Source organism: Tilletiaria anomala (genome assembly GCF_000711695.1).
Source record: "Tilletiaria anomala UBC 951 chromosome Unknown K437scaffold_145, whole genome shotgun sequence".
Lineage (NCBI taxonomy): Eukaryota > Fungi > Basidiomycota > Exobasidiomycetes > Georgefischeriales > Tilletiariaceae > Tilletiaria > Tilletiaria anomala.
In genome coordinates, this window is record NW_013546877.1 from 23,353 (window position 1) to 32,768 (window position 9,416).

The 9,416-nt window shown below is 54.4% G+C and overlaps 2 protein-coding genes across 2 annotated transcripts; one reads left to right on the forward strand and one right to left on the reverse strand.

Annotated features, from left to right (window-relative positions):
* Positions 1 to 1,083: 1,083 nt before the first annotated feature.
* On the reverse strand, positions 1,084 to 7,017 carry K437DRAFT_259885 (uncharacterized protein). Its single transcript, XM_013384846.1, has 5 exons — positions 4,820 to 7,017; positions 3,378 to 4,757; positions 2,993 to 3,322; positions 2,450 to 2,933; positions 1,084 to 2,382 (listed from the first exon to the last, which is right to left on the reverse strand). The coding sequence occupies exons 1-5, from the start codon at positions 6,656 to 6,658 to the stop codon at positions 1,208 to 1,210; spliced, it is 5,208 nt and encodes a 1,735-aa protein (XP_013240300.1). The 5' UTR covers positions 6,659 to 7,017; the 3' UTR covers positions 1,084 to 1,207.
* Positions 7,018 to 8,233: 1,216 nt separating this feature from the next.
* Positions 8,234 to 9,306, forward strand: K437DRAFT_42912 (uncharacterized protein). The gene has a single exon (XM_013384847.1). It carries the CDS (start codon positions 8,628 to 8,630, stop codon positions 9,285 to 9,287), a length of 660 nt encoding a protein of 219 aa, XP_013240301.1. The 5' UTR covers positions 8,234 to 8,627; the 3' UTR covers positions 9,288 to 9,306.
* The last annotated feature ends 110 nt before the right edge of the window (positions 9,307 to 9,416 follow it).

The window sequence follows — 9,416 nt, forward strand, 5'->3', positions numbered from 1 at the left end:
CACGATTGTGCAAGATGGGGGCATGTATTGCACGTCGTTGTATCAATTTGAAAAGTGGCTTTGCCAGGTGGCGCGAACGCAGCATCATACATACATAAGTCTTGATATTACCCAGCATCCCTGTTCGTACAAATACGTCGATGAAAGCACTGCCCCCCTTCAGGTGTGTCAGGATGGTACGCAACCCCTGCTTCCCCGCATCGCTTTGTTGGAGCTTCTGTTATCAGTCCTTTTGCCAAGAACCAAGAGTAGCTATCGACTGCGGAGTTATCCTCGGTCAAAACACGCAGGCCAGATCATCAAAAATGCTGTGGTCTGAACGCAACATTACTGTGGGCCGGGTATCTCATTCACTCAGCAGTTCAAACAACTATCTAGAAATTGAGGGTGGACCACTCGCAGTCACTATGTTGCTCAATGGTTTCGCGCTGCACCTTGCTGCAACTGAAATGCCTTCCCTTGTCATGCATGGTATCGCAATTACGAAAGAATTTACATGCCAACTCGTCTCCCCCATGCTCTGTATCCAGGTCCTCGAGTTACATTGGTCGGGTTCCCAACAATGGGACTCGCTACGAGTGGATAATACGTGCATGTTCGCTTCGTACCTCCGCCATTCGATCAGTCGGTCTCTTTGCGAAAGTCCCAGAGACACACATATCCACAATACAAGGACAGATGACACTCTATTGCGGCAAGTCTTCGCTTTCTTACATCACGCCACTGTTGCTGCACTCCTTCCGGCAAAACTCAATGCTTCTTTGTTGAGTTTGAATATACTTAAAGAAGCAAAGAGCTCATGGTGAGAAGCACATGTGACAGTAGGACTTGAACCTCTGAAGGCCGTTGTTGACAGCTTTTCATCTAATCACAGCTTTGCCCCCTAGCTTTCACCCAGGCACATCAGCTTCAGACTCTTGGCTTGATTCACTGGGACTGATGCGAACACTTACACTTTTGCATCAAACGCGAACACTTACACTTTTGCATCAAACGCTCTCCACGATGTGTAAGTAGGCGAGAGGTCGATAGCCATTTATTCTTACCAATGGGGTTACGCACCATGACCAACATTTACAGATAATTTATTTCTGATGCTAAGGTAGCCAAATGCAGTCTATTGGCCGACTTTGAAACACGATGCTGTAGAAGATTGCTGAGGACACGCTACGTGCATGGACTGCCACCTTTCATTAGAGGTACGAGCTCATGATGCAAAGAAGCAGACAAAAAGGTCATCCACTGACGAAACAAAGTCGCCACGCGCCGCTCGGTGGGTCGGAGGCTGGTTCTGAGACGCCTGCACGGTGAAGAGGGCTGGATCTTCTTGCTGGCGATGCTGACACATTTCGTAAAGGGAATGGCCTTTGCGCTGAGACAGGGCGATGATGTTCTCTTCGACAGTATCAAGAACAAAGTAGGTAAACACATGGGTTTTACGCGGCTGGCCGATGCGGTGGATTCTGCCGATTGCTTGGAGCTCGAGCGCATGGTTGACGAGTGGTTCCAAAAGAAAAACGTTCGAGGCGCAGAGCAGATTAAGTCCGGATGACTGTCCCTCTGAATGAAGCAAAAAGACGCCGAGTTCGGGTTCTGTTCTGAAACGCTGCGCGGCTGCGCCTGCAACGGAGCCTGAACCTTGCAATCGTACGCTCCGGATGGCGTTAGCGCGCAACGCTTGCTCGACAAGGTCCAAGCCGCGGGTGAAGGAACTGAACACGACGGACTTTTCTCCTGTAGTGCGCTGGATGTATTGAATGTGCTTGACAAGCAGATCCATCTTGCTGCCAAATCGCCCTGTTGCAGACTGAACCTCGATGTCTTTGCGTGGGTCTCCCTGAAGGCAGTTAAAATGCTGCAAATTCAGCGTCTGCACAGAAGATCTCTGCTCGACGCCTGGGGAGAGTTGCCTATACACGATGCGGTGAAAGTCAGCGGGGCCGACTAGCTTGGTGTTGCACATGGGGCAGGTACGCTTGGACTTGAGCCACTCGTTGAAGCACGATTCACACGCCACATGTCCGCACTTGTCCGTCAGCACGCCTCTGCGAATGACGTCTGTGCACATGAAGCATTCCTGCACCTCTGAATCTTGGTCCTCGACTTCTCGGGACGAGTTGAGGTGCTGCAGGTACCGAAGGCGACGGCTGAGTGTGCCGATCTTTAGATGGGCAGCTTCTTCCTCTGCTTTGCACTTTGAAATGTCATGGAGGGGGTTGTTCGTCGGAACGTCTGTCACCATGTCTGAAAGCGATTGCAATTGCTCAAAGTATGCTGAACGACCATTGTAGAGAGCAGACATGAGATTTGCGTCGCGCTTGGCGGAATCGAGCAGCTTCGTTTGCCGGCTGAGCATCTCTCGAGCGTCAAGAGTTGCTTCGCCTGCAGCAAACAAATGCTTCCAGGTCAGTCCGCCTTTTGCATGGAGGAAACAGCGAATTACACTCACGCAAGAGCAAAGTCTCTTCTGGATTCGAAATCCTGTCAGCAGAATCGCGGAGGCTCACGATCGTGTCTGCGACAGAAGGCGTACCGCCCCGCAACTTGACTTGGTTGCGCACGTCATCCAGCGCTTTAAAATGCTCCAGCTGCACACGCTGGGCATCCAGGGCCTCCTCCTCCTCCTGGGTCCGCCCGAGGCCGAGCAATTCGTTCCGGCGTGCCTCGCGAACGACCGTTTCTAGTGTTGCAAAGAGTTGTGGCTTGGATGTTGAATTGACGACGTGCTTGCCAGTGAGGATCAGCTCGCGCTCCGCCATCAGGACCCTATACATCTCCAGCAGAGCCTCCGCTTCGTGCTGAGCATCAAGATTGTCCTTGTACTGGTCGTCTGCTTCATTTTGTTGGTCAATTTCGCGGTTGATATCTTTGGTGATGCGCTCAAGGATCCGGTCACGCCACAATAGGAGGACCTTGGCATTCTCGTCGAGCAGCTGCAAGTCCAGGAGATTCAGCTCTGACTCAATGTATGCTCGGGTGGGAAGGCACTTGCCTGTTGCAGGGCTTGAAGCCTTGAAAAGTGGGGGGCGACTGCAATGCCGCCGCCGACGTCAAAATTATGCTCTACCTGCCAATCCTGCAGTGTCCAATCGGCACGGCGGCGATTGATATTGCTCCTCGCATGCTGGGCGTGCTCCCGCGTCGCTCTCAGTAGCTCCTGCCGAACGCTCTCCGCAGCATCGTATGCTTCATTCTCCCGCTCTTTGAGCTTTTCCTTTTGCCCGCCCGGTGCGGAGCTCCCTCCAGACGCATTGAGGAGCTCTCCAATTTGAAAACAAGTATTTCCAAGGAATTGGTATGTGCGATGCAGTTGTTCAAGCCACTATCAAGAGTTGCATTGTGAGCACATGTCAGAACCGGCACGGCACAAAACTCACACCTCGTAAGCGCCCTTGAACATCGCGCATATGAAGGTTCCTTGCCCTGAGAGCTTCAGTCTCCTCCGATTCGGCCTCCTCGCCACGTCTGCTAGTGGCCTGTGCGACCTCGTCCTCTGTGAACCGATAGAGAGGGCCCCTGAGCCGCGCTTGGTCAAGGGTAGCCTCAATTTCAGCCACAGTTGCTGTGCATTCTTCTTTCAGTGTCTCGAGTGTATCTTGCGCTTTGAGGTGTCGGTCACCATCATCTTTGTTCTGAAGCATCAGTGAGACCCTGTCGATCGATTTGGACACGAGGCCGAGACGCGTCCGGTACCAGTCCGCGCGCGTGCGTTCGAGCATTAGATCAAGTACGTCATCGATGGAGCGCAGATTGAATGTTGCACCGTACGCTAGCGTGTTCCTCACGCTTCGCATCGCAATATGCGGGTGCGTGCAGGCGCGTCGCAGACGCGAAAGAATGTCGCGCATGAGTGGCGGGTCTAGCTCCATCGTCTCTCTGACCTTGCTCCCATCGTCGCGGAGGCCGAGCTCGGCGAGGCCAAGGTTCCACTGATCTTTGTAGAATGCGCTCTCGATGCTGGTGAAGTTGACTGGGACAAGCTGGCGAATCTGCTTAGGAATCGCCAATTCCTCGCTCACGTTGTCCTTAGTCTGGCGTGTGCTCAGCAGGCGCAGCATCCTGATCAACTGCGGCTTCATTCGCGCCGAAACGAGGTGCTCTGTGGCGTGGGCGAGCTCGAAGCCCGGTATTCGCAGGAATTGCGACATAGACTGCAGATCACGGATCATCTTGACAGGCGTTCCCGAGACGGCAATGCTCGACTGGCGGGGAATCATCGACACCGTCTGGAAAGCCTGGTTGAGCATGGCCCCTTTCGAGAACAGCTGCACCTCATCAACGCACACGCGGTGAAACTCCAGCTGGATGAGTGGGCTTCTCGGACGCTCATACTTGCGCTCCTTTCTTCTACTCCTCTCCGGTGCCGTTCGTGCAGTGTGCAGCTCGTGCGAAAGCACTGGAAAGGAAACAATGATCACATCAAAGCGCTGCGCAAAATCGACCCATCCGATGCCGTTCTCCTTGGCGCTGTCCGATCCGCCTGCTGGCGCCGGAGACGGAGCCTCTTGGCATTTTCTCGCAAAAGCAACGACGTCTTTGGCGGCTTGTACGTGTCCAGGAAAGCTGTAGACCGTCAGCGAGGGGGCATGTCGCGCCATCTCTTCGATCCATTGCTCCCGGAGCGTCTCGGGCGCGATTATCAGCGTCGCCTTGACCGGAGTAACGTGCAACTCGAGTGGAGCATTGTAGTAAGCCGGTGCGCTGGTATGCGACGCCGGCGCTGGGTTGTGGAGAATAAGAGCAATGATCTCTACGGTCTAAACAGCAAGCAATGAAATCAGAATACTATGAAAACACGAGTCGAATGCAAGGCACGCACCTTTCCGAGACCCATCTCTTCCGCAAGGATACCACCCTTGACATCCCTCTTTGCAGCAGCCTCTTCGTCATGCGTAAAGCAGCCGTACATGCTGTCGAAAAACAGCCTCTCCCCAGGGAGTGCGTACAAGAACACCTCTTCATACCAAAAGCCGAGCGGCACTGTACCGCGTGCGGTCATGATCCCCTTCGCTTCGACAAGCTCGAACTGACCATCTTTCCCTGCAACTTCAAACCTCTTGCCCTCGCGCCCAAGCAGAAATCCGACACTGCGCCGTTGGAACGGGAGGAGCGTCGGGACAAGGTCGGGGTGCTGCAGGATCGTAGCACCGTAATCTAAAGCACGGCTGGGACTCGGCATCGATTCGTACACGAGCGACGCATCCGGGGGCGTCTTGCGCAGTATTTCTGCATCTTCATCCGCGTCTTCTGTAGCATCGTTATCAACCTCCACTGCGACCGTCTCCTGCAATGCCGAGAACGTCTCCCGCTCATTACGGGCTTGCTCCGTAGTGCATCGCTGCGGCAGCCCAGCGGCAAATCTCAAGACGTCAAGCGTATCCCTTGCAACGCGACAGTCGCTTGCCTTGCTGAAGGCAGCCTGCAAAACATCCACTTTGATATGGAGGCAGAAGTCAAGGCATTCATTTTCTTCAGCTTGATCGCTGCCGCTTTCATCTGCATACCTGTCTTGAGGTTCGAAACGAGCCAGTGAAGCTTCGAGCCTGACTCGTCCCTGGGCATGAAGGCGCAGCGCTGCCAGTACCCACGTGCCATTCGTCAGGCCACGCGGAGTCGGGTTGTGCAGCGAACTGTTGAGCAGTGGAAGCGTGGCCAAGAAAGGAGGCTGCGCGGCGGAAGCCGTGGAATAAGGGACACAGCCGGTGATATCAGCAAGGTAGGCGTGCAACGTGCTGTTGGCAAGCGGACTATGCGCATGTCCAGCTGCTGCTTCGTCCCCTTCGAGAGCAACCGGATCTTGGTCGTCTTGGCCCTTGGAGAGCTTTTTAGAAGCGCTCAGCGAAACCCTGAGCGCCGTTCCCCGCCCTTCTTCAAGGGCGAGAAGCTGATGGAGAGCGGCAAATTCTTGCACATCACACGACTGCGCTTCGATCCGGTAGGCCAAGCGTGTGTCCACCAGCGTGAAGCCGGCTTCGTTCGCCCGGAACTTTCTGTTCATTGCAGCCTCTTCAACGCTGACCTCGGCATGATTGGTGAGTTCATCCTCTGACCCTGAGCCGCAATGTGCTGGTTGAATCGAAGTGGAAGCAACTGGCGTTGACGAGATGGAGGGAGTGCTGAGCGCAGATGATAGGTCGATTTCCACGCGTCTACGCTTGTTTACAGGTAACTGCGGGTGGTGCTGCGCCAGAACCTCCTTGGTCGATGTCGCTCGCCTTGAGCTCGAGCATTTGTTGCCCACAGCTATTCCCTTGTTCCTGCGTGCGGACGAAGCCTCTACTCGTGTCGATATAGCTTCGCAACATTTTGCATGCAATGCAGGTGGAGATTCAGAGTCTATCAGGATTGGGTTCCGTGATGTACTTCCTTTGTGAACGTAGGAGAATCCTGTCTTATCCGCCACTGCGCAGCAGGCAGCAAACGCGGTCGCGTAGCTCAGATCGACAAAATCAAGATTGGGAACAGGAACTTCGCGAAGGCTTTTCTGGGACTTCTCGCGTCGTGCATCTTCCCTCTGCTTTCCTCTGGCGATTGTTTGAACAGCATCTGGTCTTTCCATGCGCAGAGGCGCGCTGGGAACCGCATCATATAGCTGGATTGGACGGATAGTGCATTGCGGAGAGTCGTAGAGCGAAGGCCCGACATCGTTGGCAGGCATCTCGCCTGGGGGACGGTCACGCCGCTCTCACGCGTCCAACCGAGCGGGTGTAGGAAGACCTTTGACAAGGGCTGTGATTGAACTTCTGGCACCAGCTTTTTCGTCCGCTTCGCTCCAAGTTCACGATCGCGCTGGGCATCCATCAGCTTCAGGCTCCAGTGATTCAATGGGTGCAGGGGCACAATGATGGCGGGGATGATTGTCGTAACTGAAGGAAAGCACACACGCCAAAGCCCTTTAAGTCTCCTCTGCGAGATGGAAGAGCTTGTCTGCGGTGATCTAACGACGCCGCCTAATCATGGATTATGCAAGGCAGAAGCACGACGCCCAAGGCACCAAGAGCTCGTCTTCAAAAGCTTCGACAATCGCATAACCACGTGCGTCACACAATCCCTAAGCTCCAACGAGGATGATGAGAGTTTTGACAGCCGCGCCTGATTAGTCCGGACAGTGTGCAGACTAGCGCCAAATAGTTTTCTTCGGTGCAATGTCCGCACTTTAGCTCCGTCCATTTCGCTCAGCCGAGGATGGGCACCTCCAGATCAAGGTCATGATGTAGCACCCACTGCTCGGCCAAGCCGGAGAACCGGCGGCATCTCAAAGGCAACAGCGCACCAGCTTGCATGACAGCAGCGCCGTATTTCAGCGCAAGTTTCAACGATCGGCGTTAGGCCATCTTGACACAGCCTGCTCCGATACACAAAGGATAGACTCGTTAAAAACGCTTCAAGGCTTGAATGACGATGACGTCGTCGACAGCGCCACAAGCAATCACGGATCGCTTCCTGTTCGAGCCGTTTCGGCACGGCGATTACGCGGGGACGCATAGTGAAGACGGTGTCGCGCTTGAGCTCCGCCTCAATTAGTGGTATGTGCACTTTCTTCGCAATGGTCATGCAAACGAAGCCGAAGATCGGGATGTGTTTGGCCACGAGGTAGAACAGATGCACCGCGTCATGTACAGAAACGAAAAAGGGTTCATGGACAAGCAGGAGAATAAGCGCAGAGTCAAGGTTCGCCGCGGATGCGCTGGAGACACCGAAGATGGGAAACCCAAACAAAGGAAACGCGTCCGCTTGTTCGCAATGAAGAATGGTTCATGGACATTGGGGGGCAGCTCGGTAGTGGCGGATTTGATGACCCATCCAAAGTCTATACATGCCTCTAACCTCATCACAGAGGCTGATTTGGACAGCTTCTCTCCAACCACACTGCATGAAGCAGGACATGCGCAGACCCCCCCCCCCTCTTCCTCATCTTTCAGGCCTCCTCACGCCATGATTACAAGACCTCATACGATCTGACATGCGCCAAGGCGCTTTTATCCCATGCCTCTTCAATTTCCAACACTCAATACATTCCTGTGAACGATTCTCACCACTCGATATATCCCTGGCGCCCCTCCCAGACGCAAGTATCATAAGACGCGTTCATACATCCGCTATGGCGCAACCCCGCGCCGAACCAGGCAATCCAGAATACCTGGCTCAGCCACTCTAACACGACATTACTCCAACGTTGGCATCAGCACTGGCAAGCTCGCTGATCACGCGGTGACTTTTCCACAGCAAAAGAAGCGTTCAGAGAGGGAGAGGAAGGTTGATGCCGCTGAGTAGCTCGAGCACCGATCGACGGCTACGATGGACCTGCGTTTATCCCGGCGACAATCGCGGGTCAGCACTGCGCTCACTAAATACGGGCAAAAAATTCTGCTCCATTTTAGAGACGGGCATCGGGATTGGCGTGTAGTGATGTACCGACCTTGTTTGGACTGACGGTGAGCACAGCTACACATCCTTCGAAATAGGCTTGAAGACCGGCATGAGTTGGTGCGATGCATCCATCGAGGTGCCGCTGGACGACTCGGTAGATTACAATGCCGTACCTGCATCTGCGCATGAAGGCGCGGCTGGACGTTCACCGATCTACACATCGTCCATGATGCACCGCTTTGTGGAACTTGACCAACATGGAAGGGCGCCTCAAGCGGCGTTTCGAAAAGCACCCGTCAGCCAACACCAAAGGCAGCGCGAAGGGTTCGCAAAAGGTCATTGCTTTCAGCAACGGCCAACGACTGTTACTTCAACCAACCAACATGCAGCTCACAGCATTTCTCGAGCACCTCAACGCCTCATCTCCTGAACCAACCCTCGGTGCCCCACGTTGTGCGCCCTTCGCTGCGTACAGCATGGGCGGCGCTTTGTTCTTGCACTCACGTTCAGCGTGCCCTAATCACAAAATCTTCGGCGGTATCGCCTTCACGTTTACACCTTTCTCCGGCATGCCAAACATCCTTGGCGCGCTCTCTTGGGACGATAACACGAGGGGCAGGAACGACATCATTTACAAAGATGCCACGAGCCTCAGCTTTCGAAGCACCTTTTTCTTGCTGCCACACGGTGTGCGCGGATGTCGAGGCGGAGAAAAGGCACCAGTGGTGGGAAAGCGCCTGCTTTCGAAAGAATGGCATACTCGATCGACCTTCTCGACATTGCCACCTGGCGTGACCTGCGCATTTCTCCCTGTCTCCCCTTCCCATCCCCCTCCGCAGCGGGCCGTTGCACGAGCCAAGAATAGCAGCATCTCTCACGGACACTTGAATATGTTCACCGCCTCCTTGCGCGAATAGAATCGGGCTTCGAAAGCGATAAGTCCGCCGCCGGGCTCTACCCACCGGCGCAATTGCTGCGTCTGGAAAGACACCAACCATGCACAACATTCTCGTATCCAGCCGCAAACCCAGTAACCACGGCACCGG

Excerpts from the sequence above, each read along its gene's own strand:
- K437DRAFT_259885 (XM_013384846.1), bottom strand. The coding sequence starts at position 6,658 with ATGCCTGCCAACGATGTCGGGCCTTCGCTCTACGACTCTCCGCAATGC. Across the intron at positions 4,758-4,819 it reads AAGAGATGGGTCTCGGAAAG|ACCGTAGAGATCATTGCTCT; the intron begins GTGCGTGCCTTG and ends CTTGCTGTTTAG. Across the intron at positions 2,934-2,992 it reads GGCTTCAAGCCCTGCAACAG|CTGCTCGACGAGAATGCCAA; the intron begins GCAAGTGCCTTC and ends CTGGACTTGCAG.
- K437DRAFT_42912 (XM_013384847.1), top strand. The coding sequence starts at position 8,628 with ATGGAAGGGCGCCTCAAGCGGCGTTTCGAAAAGCACCCGTCAGCCAAC.